Consider the following 20,585-nt stretch of genomic DNA (forward strand, 5'->3'; position numbering starts at 1 on the left):
ATATATATTATTAGGGGGCAGTTACAATAGTCAATCTGTACCAACATTTTTTAAAAGTTGGAGTCTCAAAACTGCTTGAATTTTTTTTCAGATATGCTGTCATTAAGAAAGTTAAGAGCTACTTAACTTTCAGAGACAAACTACTGCACCTCTGTCTGCAGCACATGTTTTCCTCATTTATGAGTTATGAGGCATACAATTGAAAACTCGGAATTAGTCAGAATGTGAATCAGCAGGCTGGATCTCAAAGAAAACCAGACATCTTTGCAGCATGGAAAAGTCTGACCTCCAATTTTTACTTGAAGCCATCATGAAAAAAAAAACTCACCCATAACTCACCCCCCACCCCCCCAAAAAAAATTCTGTTAACTTTTATACCAGTTCTCTGACAAAATATATTCTCTAGAAGCATGTTTGTTTTGTTTTGTTTTTTTTTTTTATTAGTATTATTTTACATGTTGTGTGTTTTGTGCTGGATGTTATTTTAAGGTCCTGGTTTGTCCAGAAGGGCTGACATCCTCTTCACCCTTTGCCAACTTGTTTCTAAGAAACAGAACATCCCAGCTGACTCTGGAGAGCAGAGAAAGGGCTGGGGCAAATAACTTTGCAACCCTTAAAACTGAGATTTTATGAGGACACACTTGAATATGAAGGGAGTGGTGGTGTTGTTCCATACACTCGCTGCTAAAAATATTTTCTCTCTTACCACATTTCTAAGAGCACAATAACCATTAATGCCTATAATCAAGTGTTCCACTGTATTGCATATGGTACTGTTAAATGATAAATGTAGCCAAAATATGTCATTTAGAAGTTTTGTTGTGATTATACGTAGCTTGATGGTTTTCTTACCGTCATCACATGTATGGGCATATTAAGTCATGTTTGTTTATGTGGTGATGTGTCAACTTCTTGACAGAATAACACCTTCTCGACAGAACAACACCTTCTCAGTAAGATATTTTAACCGCTACTTTCAGTCAATAAAACTGGCTCAAAGCAGGAAAAGCAGTAAATGTGCATCTCTATTATGATGTATTTTTCTTAATTTTAAGTGTACTTACAGTGGCATTTACTTTCTTTTACACACGATTAGTGGTGTAAAAGTAGACGCAATGTAAAAGCAAAAACGAAGTCCTGCTTACTCTGTGGTTGCACCAAGCAACTTTGATGTTCTTGTTTGAGTTGACTAGAAATCACATGAAGGCTATGGGTTTATACTTTCATGTATTAATACGGATATTTTTTTCTATTCCTTCAGTTTTATTTGGATTCCAAACAACTACATCCACCAAAACAAGCCACAACATATTCTTTTTTTTATCTATAGTACCAGCAAGGGCAGTCTGATAGGTGAATCTTCAGTTTTCAGCGATATCTTGATATAGATATTAGTAGTTAGCCACCAATTAATTGCGTCTTGTAAAAGAAAAAAGAAAAAAACAGCAAGTTCTCCACAGCAACAAAACAATGTGTACGCGCGCACAACGCAAGTAATTGCCGCCATGTTTATTTGTTTACAATTTATATTCACAGAAACGAAGGCTAACTGAAGAGAAGGCTAAAGAAGCCTTCTATTCACGAAAACTCAACTGTTGTACCGTACGCCTCTCAGCGTCAGAAGTTCAGCAAAAACAATTCAACAAATAAAGTTACCTGTTGGAGCACTGTCTAATATTCTTATGTCGTAAGCTCCAGAGCAGCGGTAGTTGGCAGCAGTTCCGTTATCCCAAACAACGACCACTTCTTCTGGACTTTCGAAACTCCTGACGGTGCCGACATGCCCCTCTCCACCATCCTGCTTCCCCCACTTCCAGTCGGGTCCGCGGACCACTCTGGCTCCCACTCCTTCCATCATCGCCCGGTTGTTCCTGCCGGTGGTCATTTACGAAAAGAGCTCGCAAAAATAAGCACAACAATTCTTCCACGTTAGCGAGCTAGCAGGGCTGATAAGAGCACTGGGTCGGCAGACTGTTTCCCACTGAGGTGGAAGCAAGTCCAGACAGGAAAGAAGCCGGAGAGAAAAAAAATCCACAAAAGCTAACCTGCTGGCTAACCCAAGGAGGGTGCTGGTGGATCCTTTACAAAAACTACAAGCTAACGTTATCTACAAATCAATACTTGCTGTGTGATATTATTGAGAAGGAAAATCTTAACAATCCTCAAACACTATTCAGCAAGCGTATCTTCAGTTTGCAAACAACCACTCAGTTTTCACCTCCCCTTCAGTTCATACACATTGAAGCCACCTCTTCAACTTAGCAAGCTAGCGAACACAATGCTACAAATAGCAATGCTAACAGTACAATTTCTCCTGGCTTCTCGTTACTGAGAGCGAATGTTCTTCTTTTCGTGGCTGCTTATCCGTATCGTTACTTTTAAAAGTGCACAAAAAACATCCAACGGGTTCTCCTTTTTTTGCTCCAGCCTGCTCCATGGGATGAAGTCAGAGTGTACGCGTCGCCATTATTCTCAATCATCGTTCGAGCCTCAGACGAGCAACAACTAGCTACGGAGATGCACGATGAAGCACGAAGACGAGAGCCGAGCCGGAGACCGCCTGTTTGATGTGGAAATATAAAGAATGACGTTGAAACATCTACAAGCTGTGATTATGCCTGTCAAGGGTAAATATAAAGCATATTTAAAATATTTATTTTAAACAATCCTGGGCGTTTCCTAACTATGTGTTATACATGTTCAAAAATATCATTGTTTTTGGACTTATTTTAAAATATAACCGAGGGATAAGTTTAATCTCCTTTTCAGTTCTAATCTTGTTGACACCCCAATCATTTTTTTTTTATTTTAGCAAAAGAGTAGAACGCTACATAAGGTCCCAGTGTGACTTCGAGATATCTGCATCCACTTAGAACGATTAAGATGGATTTTTATTATACATGAGTAACTTGACTCACTTCCCAAGGTGACATGGCATTGGGAGCAACTCAAATATTAAAAGAAAAAAAGCTTATCTGTTGTTCCCCAACATAATTTTCAATTTCAATTGCTTTCATCATCCGGTTAGTGACGACTGGTCCCCATCTGCTGTGTAAACATGTCTGTCTGCAACTCCTAATTGTGTTCTTAAACATTGCCTAGATCTGATATTCTAATTAAAATAAAAAGTATGGTATTTTCAAATTATGGCACTACATATCACAAGGGCTAAAATATATGTTTCTATGTAATAAACCTGTGGGTTTTCATAGATACTTTAACATGTTAACTTAGACTATTAGGGCTTTTTAAGGAAATTTTAAAGGGGGGCTGGGGGGTATTATGTAAAATTCACTTTTTTTTTTTGTTTTAACGGCATGTTATAATATTATTCCCTCATCAAAAATGCCTAGAACGTTACTTTGATTCTTTCATGGATGTTTGAGAAATTCTTGAATCTCCCCTTCAGCTATTCAGAGGTGCCCAAACGCTTGCTCTCACTAATTGTAGCCTACTTCCACAAAGCTCCTAGCTGCAGTCTCCAGCCGAACATCAGCGTCACAGAGCATCCCTTCTCCTTTCCCACTAGGCTCCACCATATAAACAGCATCAGTGATTAACAAGCACCTGGTGAAACTGTTAGTTTCCTGATCTTATCATAGTACTACTCACTCCAACACACCTATGAATGGTTGTAATCGCCACAATGGAAAGTCATTGTTGTGATGATTAGGTGAAGGCGGCCTGTTGAAAGGAGCAGGAGCTTCTTAAAGAGACATAAGCGAATTTCAAGGTGTAAAATTGTGAAGTCAGTTTTCTTTTATGTTATGTTTGATACATGCTGCAATTTTATAATAACTGATCATACATTTTTACTTTTGAAATTATGGTACTCAAACGGAGTTAATACTACTGGTTAAATCATTTATGTGTTTGTGCTTTTGCCAATAGAACTTTTTATGTTCGCTGCAAATAAAATATTCTTTAGTTGCTTCAAATCAACCAATTAAACTTGTCCCTTCCTTGCAGACTCTATGAAATTTTTATTGAAAAGAACTCCCAGACCAAATAAGTCGGTCAGAAAACTAAACTTGCCTCCACATTGTATTTACTTCTTTTTTAATAGCTGAGGTCTAATGTAACTAAAAGGCTAAAAAGAAAGCCTTTGCGTGAGAGTCAACTTAAGTACTACTAACATTCCACTAAGTCAAGCAAATGAAGATGTAAACAATCTTTGTGATCCATTGATGCTTGTTGGTGATGGGCTTAACTCAAAACATCCCCAAATCAGTGTTTTTCTTTGGGCCCCACATAATCTTGGGCAGGCTTTGATTGAAACTCATAAATACAAAATTGATTGTAAAATTAGAATAATAAATAAATAAAACAACTAATAAGCTGAATGAAATACTTAATACCAGACTGTATCTGAGAGGAATATACAAAACTTCTCCTCATTACATTGTATCTTATGTGCACAGTTAACTTCTACGGTTTTAGCACAAGACAACCCAGTCTCTGTTGGGTTGTAATGTTGCCTCAAGGCCCTTTGGATTTCAACACGTTCTCTGTTAATTAAATTACAGCGGATTACCACACGGTGAAGCTGGAGCATTTGGGTCCCTTGTGAGTCTGCAGACACAGTGGCATTACTAGCTGCATCATCAGTTTTAACCGTGTCCTACCACTATATTTAATCGATTCATTTATTTATTATTTTTTACTTTCAAAATCAAAAGCATTTATTATGAATATTTTTACCTAAATACCATATAAAACCATAATTCTGACTTTCAGTCATATTTCTGACTCATTCGGTCTCCAGGCCAGAAGGGTTGTTATTTAAAATCAATGGATAAACAGACTCATAAGTGTGAGTTTCCTGGTGTTGATTTTGTAAATCATAAATGTGATTCATAATAAAGAACTATGAAATTGCTTTGACTTTATAGCCACTTTAAAACACCAGATTCTTACATTTAAAGACATAATCACCAAATTCCTTATTTTGACTTTCTAAATCTATATATTATTGTGTCAGGTTCAATCACAATTTAGTAAAATAATATCTATTTGAGATGTATCCAGAAGTTTGGCCTTCATAATTATACGTTTCAAATTGATAACGATACAATTTAGTTCTATATGTAGGAGATTAAAGTCAAATTTAATACAAGCCACATTAATATTTGGAACTGTTTACCTTGGTCCTCATACCACTATCTCACAAGTCTCTCTTGGAAAGTGGAAATAATGACTTTGATTATTACATATCAAATTTATCAAAACAAACCATGTGCAATTACTTTTCAATATAGTGGTGCCTTAAACAGACACTTCTTGACTGAAGTGTCTAAATAATAGTTTTAAAAATAGTTTAAAATCTAAATGCTCTTTTTCTTTTTAGAGGCAAAGCAAATGAACCCATTAAAACCACACAATAATAATTAGTAACTTCCACATTCCGGAAGTATCTCTCGTATTTTTTTCACAATTGTACAGCAACGTCAATATAGATCCATGTGGTGTACATTATACCACATTTTAATAATCAGATCAGTTTAAACATATGCGCCCTCACTTTGTGGCCTGCAGGGGGAGAAAGAGCAAATCTTATCAGTGGTGTATGGTTGGTCGGTCAAAGAGCGCCACCTCTCGCTTGTCCATATATTCCACCCCTCCCATCTCCCCTTGACCGTCTCCTTCACAGTTGGCTCGCAGGCAGACGCAGCTGAATCCCAACTGAGCTGGCCGCTGTCCTTGCTCCGAGAGAGACAAGAGCAACCTTGCAATGATCTCGCTGGACTTGAATTTCAACATTCTGACAAGGGACCTTTCACATTATTTGGAAAATCAAGTGAAAGTTGGGCTGTTTGGTTCGGGAGTGGGGTTGTCTCTGGTACTCGGCTTCAGCGCAGCTTACACCTGCTATTATTTAATTTCGGTAGCCAAGGTAAGTCGATGTTAACGCGATTCCGCACGCCAAACAGCTTGCGTGTGTGTAGATGTGGGTAACAGATGTGGATTTATCCTTGAGGAGCATCCTTCGGCGGTGAGAGATGAAAGCCGAATGGTGCGTTCATTGACCGCAGTTTCTGCCGGGAACTGCACATGTGCCGCCGAAATAGACAAAATGCATTTGTCTTGTTCATGAACACGCTGCACATATGTATATTGGCTCCTCAATAATGACTGGTAGATGGCGAGACCAGCCGAGTAAGGCCGATTTTTTGCTGGAAACCGCTGCTGTGTCGACAACGCTTACTCTGCTTGAAGGGTTTTATGTAACACATGCTGTTGCCGTCATTGACCCGGCAAGCTATGGATACTCGCAGCATAGATTTCATGCAATAGTGACAATACTCTATTATACATAACCTTTAGGATAATAATACATGTGTATGAGTATCGTGTAATAGTGGGTTGACATAAATCTGATAAATGATGCGTTTAGGGTTTTTTTTTTGTAAAATTGCTTAAAGCTGATAATAGTGGCTATTCCAATAATTTATGTGCGTTTCAAATTGAAATTTAGCAATATGATTATGGCTAATGAAGGATACATCCTCTCAATTAATCCTAATACATCACTAAAAGTATTTGTCCCTAACATTTCTTTTGTCTCATTCAAATCATCAGTGACAGTCTATTTTAAAGTCAAAGGTAACCCAAGCAAATAAAAAATTTAGCAAAAAAAAAAAAAAGCTGTCCAATAAAATAACTACATGAGTAGGTAACCCACACTCCCTTGTTATTTTATTAAATAAATTAAAATGCGATTAACCAGATTTTTAAACTTACAACTTAACACCTAGACTGTATTACAGCCTTACCTGTTGAATCAATCACTAACAGAACCTATTTGACAACAGGAAGTAGGTTAGTCCTGAGCTGAGAAGATTCTAGAACAGATTAGAAAAAAGTAACTAAAATCAATCAATCAGATAAGGTGCGACACCTCAAAATTATCTTTTTCATTTAATCTTTTAGAGTTGTATTATTGAGTAAATTTATTGCCTTGAGCTTTTAACATTTTTTTAAACAGTTTAAGTATCTTTTTAAGCTGAATAAAATAACATTATTATTTAAGCTGATAATGTTGCTTAAATTATCAAACCAAATAAAATTTTATTGGTATAGCACCTTCCACCGACAAGTGCTTTACATCATAAAAACACAAAAATACAATGTCATAGAACACACAGTCAACAATTTACAAGTAAATTTAAGGAAACGTAACTTCTCGCAGTCATTTAATTTGTATTACTTTACATCAAAAGTTTCTTTTTGGGTTTTACCAACGGTTTTCTCATTTTTAAATAACTACATGTAAGTTTGCACATGTGAGCTTTAATAATTATCATTATTAATGCTTCTACCTTGGTCCATTTCATACAGTGTTTTGTATAGTCATCTTGGAGTTTGAGATTCTGTAAATTCACCTTTTTATCCTTATTGCATTATCTTAAATATAACATATTTTTATTATACAGCAAAACTATTCCCTTTTATTTTACAGAAACCTCAACTTATTTCTGGCGGTAAGAAGTTCTACCAGTTTCTAAAGGAGCAATGTCCAGTCGTGTCAGAGACTTACTACCCCACATTTTGGTGCTGGGAGAGTCGCATTCAAACTCTGCTGAGACCTTTTGTTACAGCCAAACCTGGTGTTGTCTATAGAAAGTAAGTTCTTCTCCATTATAAATTGTGTACCACATAATTTGTTAATCTAATTTCAGTTTTTGTACTTTTTTTTTTTTTTTTGAAAGCTGAAATCAAAACCCAGCTGGATTCAAGAGTTAGAGATAGTTTAATTTGTGTTAAAGGAAAAGCATTCTGTAATTTATGTCAATTAAAGCGCATGTATGATTTATTTAACATGTATTTAAATGTGTTATTGTTTGCCTACTACGTCAATGTGGATTTTCTGTATTTACAATATAAAGCATTTTTTTGTGAAATTTATTCTGTTCTTGTTCATATTTGTGCTGTGACATGTGACAGTCCTTTATGGCATATGAAGTCTTCAGTGTCAAGTTTAAAATGTGTCACATGTTTTGTATAAAGGTAATACCCGAGATTGGTCAGAAAAAGAAAGAAAATCAAATTTTACTGCTTTAAAAAATGGATTTAGGGACTCAAATCTGTGCAGCATTTTGTGTACAGTAGCTTAATCCCAGATGAATCTGTTTTTGATCAAGATTTGATTAAAGTATTTTTGAATTGGTCTTATTTTGATTTAATTTGGCTGTTTAGGTTTTACATTCTGGCAAAAACAAACAGTGACTGTTGATTTAATTGTAAATTTTACTTTCTATTTTAAATGTAACCTCCACTGTAGTTGGTCCCAAGGACATTCACAGTGCCCATGCTTTGATGCTCTCTTTTGTCAAGGTGACTTGTATTCCCTCAATGCCCAAGTCATCCTAGTGCAGATCTCTGATATCAAGCTGGGTAAGAACAATGTTCACATTTGCTGAACTTAGAAAATTTCCTCTGGGAACAGCTGGACAATCTCCCAGGGCTTTAATGAAATTATCCAAGGTTGACCCAAAGACGGCCAATGTGAAATCCGTCCTATTTGTAGTAAGCTTTCTGGCTGAAATTTCACTCACCTTGTTTTCTGATGGGAGGATTAGCGATGCACCTCCTCCCACTTTGTGTGCAGGTTTCTGTGTCAGTCCTTCTTGACTTTAAAGTCTTGCCTCGGGTGTATATTTCAGGGCAGGTTCTGTAATTTCATGCCGGTGCCTCCAACCTAAGGCCGGCCAAGCCCATCACTGGCAGTACAGCATGACTTTATGTCCACTGCAGTGTCTTAAAAGACTAGATCCTCATTCCAGGCTACAGCTGTAAAGTGCAGTAACTGAGTGGCCATAAGAAGCTAATGGTGCAGTGCCCTGCTCTTTATCTGAACTGGCCACGTGTTGCAAAGTCCACTGAAAAGATGTTCACGAGACAAATAAGGCAGCAGTAAGTGAGCGCTCTGCTCATATATCCAATTCCCCTTTGACCATCGGCTCTGGGATGGATATAATAAAGTAATCAGTTTACCTGGAACTCATCTGAAGGCTTAGATTGTGCAGAGGACGGAGTTAATCACCACTTTTCCACTCATTTGCACGATTTCCCATCACCATTGTTTGTTTGTGTGTCGTGGGCTTGCCTCAGTATTCCTACGCAATCTGGAAGAGAAAATAAGAGTACAGAAAAATATGTGTTTTTCCCAACTTTATTCTTCAATGTCTGAAAGTTGTATCCATTGTCAGTTCGTCTTTTCATCCATCCATCCATCCATCCATTTATCTATGCCTCTGGTCCCTCGCATGGCATTTATACATCGATTCATCCTTAAGTGGTCATCGCAATATGCATGTATATAATATCACAAAGGCAAGGGACTCTAAAGAAAATGGGAATAATTTTAATCAATATTGTCATCACATTTTTTTTTACATTAGTATTGCATTTAAATATTTTCCTAATGTCATACAGTCCTATTTATAATTATGTTTTGTATTTACACCTTATTATTTTGTTTGTATTTCCTTTTAACTCATGTAAAGTACTATTATGTTTTGTATTTACACCTTATTATTTTGTTTGTATTTCCTTTTAACTCATGTAAAGTACTTTGAATTGCCTTGTTGCTGAAATGTGCTATATAAATAAAATTGCCTTGCCTTGCCTAAAATTAGTCTGGAAGAAAGTTTGAAAATGAGAAGTTTGTAGCCTCCCCTATGTTTGTATATCAGTGGACCAAAGAGGCTGATAGATACAGATGCTGATGCAGGGTCTCTTTCAGGAAGAGCCATATTGCTGAGCTGCGTCTCTCTCGTCTCTGCAGCGAGCTAATCAAGGCAGCAGATGGAGGACAGATATCTGTGGATTGGTTCGACAACGATGACAGCCTCTTTTATCCCGACCCCACCACCAGGCCCACAGTGCTGCTTCTTCCCGGCCTGACTGGCACCAGCCGAGAATCCTACATCTTGCACATGGTCCAGCAGAGCCGGGATCTGGGTTATAGGTGGGTGGTCTTAGCCAAACGCGCTGGCTGCGGTCCAGTGCTGAGCAGACATTCAAAGACACTGAATCACAGACTGAATCACAGGCTGAGGCTAGCTGTGCACTATGATGTCATCTGCTCTCTAGCCTGAATATTCTGCAGGCTTTCTACATTTCCACGCAGTTTTTCTTGACTTCTTCTCCAGTTTTAAATATATTAATCAGAAACAGGATCTGGTGTTACTTTAGGTAAAGTGCACCAGCACAGTGGGCTGCTCAGGCCTTTCTAAAGCGCTTTTCTTGTAAATAGTAAAACGTTCCAAGAGCTTGAAGAGTTGCATAGGGATGCAGTTTTTATCTTCACTTTGTTTTCTTCCCATCTCCAACAGCTTGTCTCTGTGTTCCCTGCACTCATTCTTTCACCGGCTTTGGGATGACATGGAGGAAGAGAGCCGGCATACTCAGCATCTTCCACCCCTCACGGTTGTCCATGCAGCTTAATTAATTACAGCTTATCCCTGTACAAGCTTTGCAGCTTAGCTCCGGCCAGCTCCCGTGTCTGTGCTGCAGAGTGTGTTTAAGCGCCCCTCCGTCGCTGCCCCACCTCCTCCTTCCCAACGTGCTGTGTAGCTTCACAAATGCTGCTGACTTACGCTGTTAGAAAACAGCAGGACTGACTCCGACACATGATAGATGACTAAGGAAATGTAGGGAGGAGAGATGCTGATGTTTTCATTTGTAGTACATGCCTTTTGCACAGCTGGACCCTTTGTTTGACCTCATCATATTCGGAATGTATTTTTATATTAAAATAATTGATTCAAATTATGCTTTCCTTTTAAAAGGTGATGGTTTTTCCCCATTCTAAAAAGACACAAATGTGGTTAGTGTCGATGAGTTCTAATTCTAGAACCTAGAAATACTTTAGAACTTTTGATACCTTTTTACACAGTTTTTGCCAAAATTGTCTTTTACAAATTCTTCACAAGGGGAAAGACAAGAGGACATGCAGTTTTATAAGTAACGGCAAAATAAGTGTTGACCTTCATAAGTCAGGACATGCCTTTAAGAATATAGCAACTCATCCGAGAGAGCTCATATATAAACTCTGGGCAGTGTTACAATGGTTAACACAACTGTAATTGTGACAAATTAGGCGCTGGACAAAGACCAGAATTTATTCTCCAACCACACACCTCAGGGAGGAACGTAGGAGATGTGAAAATAAAGTTCAATGTTAGAGAATTTTATCAAAGAGTGGCATCTCTTGGTCAACAATTCTCAATAAAAACCCATATATTTTTAGTCATCCTACCAGAGCTGCTAGCTCTATAATGAAGTGTTTGTTGAATTTACAGAGTAAATAAAGATGAGTTCATTTGTATATCGATAACATTTATGATAAGTCTGATCATGTACAATTTATGAAGAAGCTGAAACCATAAAGATTTATGAAGTTATTTCTTGTTTTTCTCTTTGCATTACAGATGTGTGGTATTCAACAACAGAGGGGTTTCTGGTGAAACACTACTGGTAAGAGTTCATGAGGTGTTTTGACTTTCAACGTCTCATTCAGCATTAAAACAATTTTTTTATTTCCTTGGCTTATCACCCATAATACAGATGCGTTACAGGGCATTACGGTGAAACTGGTGTGGCTTAGTTTTCTGTGTCAGTGTCTCCAAGAGAGTTCACAGAAAGACTGCATGGACTGAGCACAGACAGCACAGTTTCACAGCAGCGATGAAGACACTTACTTCATTTTAACGCAGATCCTTAGAAAAATAGCAGCACCGAGCACTCCGACACCTGGCGTCACCTGTCCTTTTACACTGGAGATATATTTAGCCGACAAACAAAACCCTGAGCTGGATGGCACTTTAACTGTTTGCATGTAAATTATTGCAGTAGAGTGGCGACATCTCCGTGATCTCGTCGTACTGTGACACTGCTGCTGGACCGGGTTCCCAGTTAAACCTCAGTTGTATTTATATTACCCACAGAGGGTTGTCCTCAGTCAAAGATTCCTCTTTGTGGACATAAATCAGAATAAGCCTATATGATTTTTATGGTTCTGCTTGACTGTATTTTTTAATTCGCGTTCAGGATTCAGATATTGCAAAATAATAAAATAATTCATCCAGTGTCATACAGGTTGCTGTGCTGTGGCTCAAACTGTTGCACTGCAGTTTGTCTTGAATGTTGTTGACTCAGCTGTATTTATACACAAGAAAGGAGTTGGACCCTGTTACCTTGGAACTGAATCAAGTAGTGGGAAAGGAGGAATGTTCTCCCTTGCTTCAGTTGGTATTTGTGCTAAAGACTATGGAAATTAAATAGCCTTGGTACAGCTGTGAGTGTGTACAGTTACAATGAAAGCTCTCTATTGTTTGTTATGGCCAGTAGTTCTGAATGGCCCACTGTGTTCAGGATTTTCCTGCCACAAATACGCATTTTATAAAGGATTGTATGGTGTTGTAGATTATAATTAGATTATATGGTTGCATGGAGTAGTTAGTTGTTATATTTAGATTGTCCTTAAAGTTGTAGTATATTTTCATATTTTAGTTAGATTATTTTAATATTTGAATTAACTCTGGCTGGATATTTGAGTATACTTCTTATCAGATTTGGTAGATCTCATTTGAATTGATTGCTCTCCTGCCACTGATTCAGCTATCAAGCAGAGTCCAAACATTTTCAAAAGGATTTGAATTTGAATTTATTTCTATTCGGGTGAGTGTTAATAACAAATAACATGCACCATACATTTATAGCCTAAGCTAATTTGCAATGGCTGTTCCCAACTGGGCTTTAGGTAACATAAAACAAAATTATAATGCAAAGTTTAGAACTCAGAGGTCAGGAATGTTCTTAAAGTTTAAAGATCTACCACCTGGCCCATTCCAAATCAAGCTTTGATGTATATTTGCTTTGTTAGAATCCATATTTTAACCACGCTGACATAAGGTTGAACAAGAAGGACCAATTTGGAATTTGGTCCTCCCTCATTATTCCATCCAGTTTTTGCAGTGCACCGGTGCCTATATGACAGTTTAACACTCGCCATGTTGCTGCCTCCGCTGCGCTTGACAGTTGAAACAATGGATTTAAGTGGTGAAGCCTCTCCTTGACTACTCCACTCACAATTCTTGTCATTGTGACCAAAAAGTTAAACAAAAGCTTTCCCACCTCAAAGACTTTGAGGAAATCACAAAAAAAGATAAACTGTCAAAATACCAGTGGAAACATACAAAAAAAAAAAAAAAAAACTGGTGAGAAATTATAAAAATGTTTGATGACAATAAGGACTTTGCTAGTGAAAAGAGTAAGCGTATTTTTTACTTGACATTCTTTTACTAATTTATAAATTTAAAACAGATCCCCCCCACCCTTTTACATTGTTCCAATAATTCCTTATCAGAAGCAACTGTATGCTGTAGAATCCTTCTTCCACCCTGACAGAAATGATTCAAATCTATCTGCAATTGTCCAGAGCTATTCTGGGCAGTTTATTACCATAACTGCACAAACTGCATGTATTTGATTGTTCTTGGGTTATTTAATCAGTTCCTAACCATTTGAAGAGTTAACAAGAGAAATAGTAGAGGAGGAAAAGCCACAGGTTTCTCCTTGAATTCTAATTGTGGAGGCCTTAAAAAGCTTAACAGCATCCTGGGAAAGTGTCCTTGTTAAATGGATTCTGTCAGCCAACTGGCTGGTTTTAAATATTAAGTAACCAGCTCTCACTGATAGCACTGTTTAGAGGGTGGGGGGCTGAACTGCTTTTATTTTTTGTTTGTTTTTTGTTTTTTTTTCCAGGGGAGAACACAGTTATTCTTATATAATTTTCAACTAAATGATAATGGCTGAAATTTGTTCATATTGATGATAAAAGAGATTTAAAAGCTAAAAACATATAACCTGCTTACTTACACATAGTTGAAAATCAGCTTTCAGTTTTGGGTCTGATTTGAGATGTGCAACATGCTGAGAAAAACATAAACACAAGGAAATGTCTTCACGTGTTTCTAGACATATTTCAGTTTAGTTTAGTCATTTTGTGAATCTTTCCTTTAGAGGATTTGATTGAGCAACAAAAAGAACTGGACATGCAACAAGCAAAATTTGAAAGGCTAAAGGAAAAAAAAAAAAAATCTGTTTTTTTTTTTGTTTTTTTTAAGCTTTGCCAGCACATGTCTGAGGTTGGATATTAAAAATTGAGAGACACAAATGCCTTTTCACATGATAAATATTAAACTAGCTGTTTCTCTTACCTCTGAATCTCTCATAGTATATCTACAGTGTAACATATTCATGCACAGCTAAGTAAAAGTGCTTGTACTTGCAACTGACGAGTTCGGATTTCTTTTTTTTCATCTCAGTTGATGCTGTTTGAAAAACAGAGCGCGTTATGCGATGCTTTCAAACGAGGAAAGCTGCTGAGGTTCTAATCAGACTTGAACATTTGTTTACCCTGTGGCTTGGAGCGCATGCAACTTGCCAGCAGCCATTAAGGTCAGCATGACATGACTTTTAGCTATTTTAATGGGGCAATTGAAGCTGAGGGCAGTCAGTGAATATTTGAGTGTCAAACAAACAAGAAATAAAATAACAGGAGCAGCTGTTAAAAATAGATCCCTTATCTACCTTACAGCTCTAATGAGTGAACAACAGGTCCAACCGTTATAAAACACTAAAGTGTTCAATTGGAAAATATCCTGTTGTGTTTGTACTGCTCTGCTTGTTTACAACGGTTTAATGCCCAATGAAAGAAAAGTCCAAAAAGATTATCTATTACTTGTCATGAGTCAGTACTTTGTAGAACCACACTTAGCTGCAATCACAACTATAAGTCTTTTAGGAAATGTCTCTACCAGTCCCATATACATCTAGAGAGAAATTTTTATGCCAATTCTTCTCAGGAAATATTGGACAGCAAAGATCTCTGAATATATTGACATAGGCCCTTGTTTCTCTGGCTGTATGTCTGGGGTCCTTGCCCTGCCTAAATATGAAGTTCTGCTCCAATTTCAAGTCATGAAACAGCCTCTTACCAGCTTTATTGCAATATTGCCTTTTGTTTTGCTCCATCCTTCTTCCTTAGATCTCCGTAACGTTTGTCCTGCAGATAGAGAAGCAGACCTTTGACTCGGTTACCTTCCTGTCCATTCCAGACCCCGAGGACCTACTGCGCCGCTAACACAGAAGATCTGGAGACTGTTATTGATCACATCCAGAAAACCTATGAAGCGGCTCCAATGATGGCTGCTGGTGTATCCATGGGAGGGTAAAGAAACATTCGAGCGCCGGTAGACAGGGAAAAAAAAAACGTTTCAGTGATGATTTTGGACACTTTAGTGCTTTAAATTGTTTGTCTCAGTGTTTAGTGCTGCGTGGCAACGCTAATCACTAATCCCATAAATTGAGGGGTTGCTTTGAAATAGAATCCCTGTTTTCCTTCAGATCTCACTCTTTCTGCTTCCAGGATGATGCTGGCCAACTACCTGGGTCGTAAGGGCCGGAAAACCTGCCTGAAAGGGGTCATAGTCTTCTCAGCAGGCTGGGACGTGTTTGAGTGCACCGCGTCACTGGAAAAACCCCTGGACCGTTTCCTCTTCAACTCCTACCTCACCAGCTGCCTACAAGCTTCTGTGCACAGGTCAGTTGGGGCCAGAGCAGGATTAACACAAGCCATTAACACACCGTAGAAATGCTGCTCCCAAAATACTCTCACAAACAAGCATTTTTAAATGTTTGGCTGCATAAAAAATATATTACATATTATACTAGCCTCTGAAGAACATTAACAGAACCTGCAAATCATTTACAGTCATGATTGTGACGTTGTTGTGAGTGGAATGAGTTGATGGTAAACAAGTTCATGGAAAAAATGATTAAACAAAAACGTACTTAAAATAACAAGAAGAACAAAGGGAGCAGGAACAAATGGTGACCAGGTGGATGAGTGAGTGGAGCTTTAAAAACAGAGAAGCTTGATCGCCAACAAGGAACAGGTGGCTGATCGCTAACAGGGTGCGGATGAGTGAGTGGACATTCAGTAGGTGGCGGTAATGCAACTAAATGTTGATTGCCGACTGCCATTAAGAAGAAGAAGATCTAATAGCTCTGAAGAATAACAGGAGCAAGGTTGATCCAGTCAAATAAGAATAACTAAGGCAAAGCAAACAAATTACATTACAACACAGAAAAAAGCAAAAACAGCCAAAAGTCTTGACAATAAACAACAAAAATGCAGAACTTTTCAGACTACACTGAGACATTTACCAGAAGGTTTACTGAATATTTTTCTGCAATTATTAAATCAGAAATCTGGAACAAAAAGTCAAAAGTTCTCTGAGATTAAGCTAAAATCAAGAAGCTAGTTATGGGAATAATGTGTTTTAATTTCTGGACGTATGCTATTGTTTCACACTCACTGGACAAGAAATAATGTCAGGTTGGTCAGTAAAGATCAAATGGAGAGCAGGAAAAGTTACCGAAATTGCACATATCCTGCTGATTTTACATCCTGCTGATTTTAATGATTGCATGCAGAGAGGGAGAATGTAGGTGCCCAGCAGTCCCTGGTGGAGAGGTCACAGAGGAAAAACTGTGACTCCGAACATGTCAGAAATGTCTCCACAAACATCCTTTCTTTTCCATTTTAATCTCGGAGGACTTCTGAAATTTTATCACAAATTTCTGACAGAGTTTTGAGGGAGTTTTTTTTCTCCATAAATCCCCACTTAGTCCTCCTATATTTATGCTCAGAAATTTAATCAAAGAGATTTTGTCTTTGTTATCCCAATTTAAACATGTTCCAACATGAAGGAATTAAAAATGTTTTACATTAAAATATCTTAAACAATTATCAGACTTTCTGTCATTTTTCTCTGAAATATACCCCTTTACTTTTGTCTTTGGTGTGAAATGAACTTGGAATGGTTTTGTAACTTTTAGATAAAAATATTAGCTCTGTAGAGGTAGTGTCAGTTTGACCAATGTTCCTCCCTGCAGACACAGACCAGTGCTTGAAAAGTGCTACGACATTGACCATGTCATGAAGGTAGGACCATGTCTGTCATGTTAAATCATTTGGAGCCATTTCTTAAACATAAGCCGGACTGAGTAGTTTTACCTGCTCTGTACAGGCAAAGACTATCCGAGAGTTTGATGAGAGGTTCACCTCCATCATGTTCGGATATCCTACTAATGACGACTACTACCGCGATGCCAGTCCTGTGCACAAGCTGAAATCTGTGCAGGTGCCAATGCTGTGTCTGAACGCTGCTGATGACGTCTTTTCTCCATCTCACGGTGAGCTACAGTAGTTTTCTTAATTGCACAATTACACATAAATAGCTTTGTGTTGGTGTAGGTGTGATATGCACCTGACGCTAGTATTGCCCCAACATCCCAGAAATGGCATTTATGCTAATCAGACTCACATGAACTGAAACTGGTAGACTCACATCATGCGAAACCACAGGAAAGAGGGCATTGAATCCACTGTTTTGTTTGCAGCCATTCCAGTGGAGGTGGTGAAGCAGAACCCTAACTTGGCCTTGCTTATAACCTGCCATGGAGGCCACATTGGCTTCCTGGAGGGTCTGTGGCCACGACAGAGCACTTACATGGACCGAGTCTTCAAGCAGTTCGCGAAGGCCGTCATTGAAGAAGGCGGCCGGCTTAAAGACCTCTCCTGATAAGACAACTTAGAGTGGTCCTCTCGTTTCATCGTCACCCATGTTTTTTTTTCACTACATTCCATCGTTTTCTTCTTCCATTTCCATCCTTTTTATTGTTCATTCCCAGCTCTCTATAATTCCTTCCTTCCTTAACACCAAATGTTATTCAACTTTATTGTTTTTAGCTTTCTTGCCTTGTCTTGATGCTATCTTTGCCTTACATTGATCCGTTCTATTCCTCCCACTGCCGCAGGCAAAAAAAAAAAATAACATCGTTCTTTCTTATTTAAAGGGCATATTATTAAATGCAGTTCTTCTGTTGCGTTCAGATTCAGATCATTTTTACTCTCTAACCGTAAACTCAAAGATAGGCATAGCTGCTCATGTCAGTGCTGAAAGGTTTAATATTTCTCATATTGTTCAGCCTAAGAATTTGGTGGTAACCCCGTGCTATTTATCTTTTTTTCCCCCCATCAAGTTAACTCAAGTACTGTCTGACTTATGTAACCTTACGTAGTTTTTAGCACTTACATCAGTAGGATTGTAGCCCTCAGGGATTTCCTTTCTTTTTCTCTCTTGTTCCTCTCTTTTCTTGTGAAATGTCACTTTTGTCAATGTGTTCTCCTTCATTTTGCGTCGTACTCCACCTTTTAAAAGTAGATGTTAATTCGCTGTTAACAAAGCATAATGTTGTTTCTTTTGAGTTCTAACTGGACGCGTGAATTATGCTTGTGTGCTTTCTTTTAGAGAGGTCAGAAAGTTGATTCCATGTCCTATTAAATGTGAAGCTGCTGTTAGGAGACATTTTGCTATAAGGAATGAAAGCAGAAAGAAGAAATCAAATATAGATGTACACACCTGTGAAATATTTGGTATCTTTAGATACATATATTTTGGCAGTGAAAGGGGGAGTATTTGAGTGATTCTAAATTTTGAAGACATAAACAGATTCTGTACATTTGCTTGGCCTTTTGTCTTATTAGTTTCAAGGATAAAATTATTAGGATTTATTGTTTTTAATTTATACAAGGATGCCTTTTTGGAGCCATTTCTGTACCTTGACTTGTTCTATTCCGTTCTCTTTTTTTTTTTTTTGATGATGATAAAAGATACATGCTTAAACCCAAAGAGACCGAGGAGAGATAACACTTTGCTTTCAGTTTGCATGCTAATTGACAGCTGGCTGTAGCTTCACATTTAAACAAACATGCAGTGTACCGATGACAATGACAATCTACTGATGTGATTTTGTTTCATCTGTGGGTATATTCTACATGCACTTTTATTTTAAGTTCTTTTACTTTCACGCACACCAAATAGTTTTACAAATGGAGAATATGGAGAAAATCTGATCCATGACAAGGAATGTAAAGTTGCACTATTTAGTTGGTACTACCATGCCTCTAGCTGTCTAACGCAAGGCACTTATTTCCTCAGAGCTATGACAGTGAAAATCCTAAAGACTCAATAGAGTAGAGTGCGAATGCCATGAAATTTATTTTGTGAAAATGTTGGTTATTTATGTGGCTCTCTGGGCGCTTTATACAGCTTGAGTTAAATGAAGTAAAATGTGAGGACGTGGTTTGCACATTGGCTGTCTGAAGTGGTGTTTGCTGCTTTAAAGGATGTGTAGCTTGTATTGTTTCCAGCCACTTTTGCTTTCCTTTGCCAACAATGATCAACGGGCTGGCTACCATTAATGAGTTGGCATGGAGGAACTGAACACTTATGACTGGTGGCCAGAATTTCAGTAACAAAATGCATGAAGATAAATTGACTACGTTTTCCCGTTGAATTTTACTGTTCAGTTGTTTTGGAAAATTAGTGCGTTTCTTCATCATCACGTCCTGTAACTGTAGCACTGAAGGCAAGTTTGTTTGTCTTTTTCCTTTTCATTTATACTGCATTTAATTTTGTACGGCACACAAAAGAAGACGAGTAAACATTTGTTTAAACTGTGCAGCAATAAGATTTTAAATATAAAATCTGTCTATAGCATAAGTACTACTGTATTGACATTACCATCTTTAGTGTATTATGCTGTATTTATTGAATTATTAAACAAAGTCTAGGTCAATTTGCCTCCTGTTTCCTGTGCTTTTGATTGCTGAAAGCGTTTTCTCTGCAATGTGGGTGGTAATCTTTCTGCGGTGGAATATAAACAATAACCACGCACCGTCCACAATTACAAAGTTAAAGACTTCCTCTCTTTTTCCACATAAGCCATCTCAAAATCACACTGAGAGCAAGGCATTTGACAGTCTGCCATTGGAGTGGGTTTACTGCAGCATTAGTGTGTGACTGCAGGGTCTCGCATCACAACATTAGCTTTCGGTCTCTGGAATTGACTCAATCCACGCTGGCTGGCTTAGCAGCTGATAGGATATGCATCACTGCAGTGGTGGATGTTATCCACAAAAGGCTAACTGTAATCCTGCAGTACTCTACTTACCTAAAGTGCAATCCCCCAATAAGTCCACTGACAGAATTTGGTTTTTAGCTAGATGGTGTAGGGAAGCATTTGGTTGAATTGACTTGAGTGAATTTGTTTTACCCTGAGGATAAAAAAAAATAATAATCTTGCTATTTGGTTTATGCACTACATCTCTACTGGTAGGGTTCATTACATTTACAAAGCATATTTGCTGTGTTCTTTGCTATGAAGTTATTACTTTTTTTTTTTTTGCTTACTCTGTACAAAGCTGCAGTATGTGCTAATGTCATGAAACACTGGGGCTTACATAAGTCTTTCTTATCACACTAGCATTTAATACTTCAACCATGCTTATGACCAAGAAAATAGCTGTGACCTGACTATTGACTGATGGTGTCGCATTCTGCTCAAATGCAATGCTATGAACAACTAATCATAAGACCCATTAAATTCAGCCACCCATATAATTCAGGCTGAATTAAATAAAATTCAGCCTGCAGGCTCCTTGCTTC

General features: G+C 37.9%; 2 protein-coding genes across 2 annotated transcripts in view; one reads left to right on the forward strand and one right to left on the reverse strand.

Annotated features, from left to right (window-relative positions):
- mib1 (MIB E3 ubiquitin protein ligase 1) overlaps positions 1–2,525 on the reverse strand; it is a 19,493-nt gene extending 16,968 nt beyond the window's left edge. The window contains exon 1 of the mRNA XM_007548610.2: positions 1,657–2,525. Within this exon, the coding sequence (XP_007548672.1) occupies positions 1,657–1,885 (229 nt within the window). The 5' untranslated portion in view covers positions 1,886–2,525. The remainder of the gene's footprint in view (positions 1–1,656) is intronic.
- Positions 2,526–5,606: 3,081 nt separating this feature from the next.
- On the forward strand, positions 5,607–19,721 carry abhd3 (abhydrolase domain containing 3, phospholipase). Its single transcript, XM_007548611.2, has 9 exons — positions 5,607–5,893; positions 7,460–7,623; positions 9,788–9,970; positions 11,436–11,481; positions 15,126–15,238; positions 15,437–15,610; positions 16,969–17,017; positions 17,103–17,268; positions 17,476–19,721. Exons 1-9 carry the CDS (start codon positions 5,732–5,734, stop codon positions 17,655–17,657), a joined length of 1,239 nt encoding a protein of 412 aa, XP_007548673.1. The 5' UTR covers positions 5,607–5,731; the 3' UTR covers positions 17,658–19,721.
- The last annotated feature ends 864 nt before the right edge of the window (positions 19,722–20,585 follow it).

The sequence above is a fragment of the Poecilia formosa genome, unplaced genomic scaffold (genome assembly GCF_000485575.1).
Source record: "Poecilia formosa unplaced genomic scaffold, Poecilia_formosa-5.1.2 Scaffold27, whole genome shotgun sequence".
NCBI classification, from domain to species: Eukaryota; Metazoa; Chordata; class Actinopteri; order Cyprinodontiformes; family Poeciliidae; genus Poecilia; species Poecilia formosa.

Coding starts and splice junctions, on each gene's coding strand:
- abhd3 (XM_007548611.2), top strand. CDS start 5,732: ATGATCTCGCTGGACTTGAATTTCAACATTCTGACAAGGGACCTTTCA. Junction 7,624..9,787: donor CCTGGTGTTGTCTATAGAAA/GTAAGTTCTTCT, acceptor TCGTCTCTGCAG/CGAGCTAATCAAGGCAGCAG. Junction 17,269..17,475: donor CGTCTTTTCTCCATCTCACG/GTGAGCTACAGT, acceptor TTTTGTTTGCAG/CCATTCCAGTGGAGGTGGTG.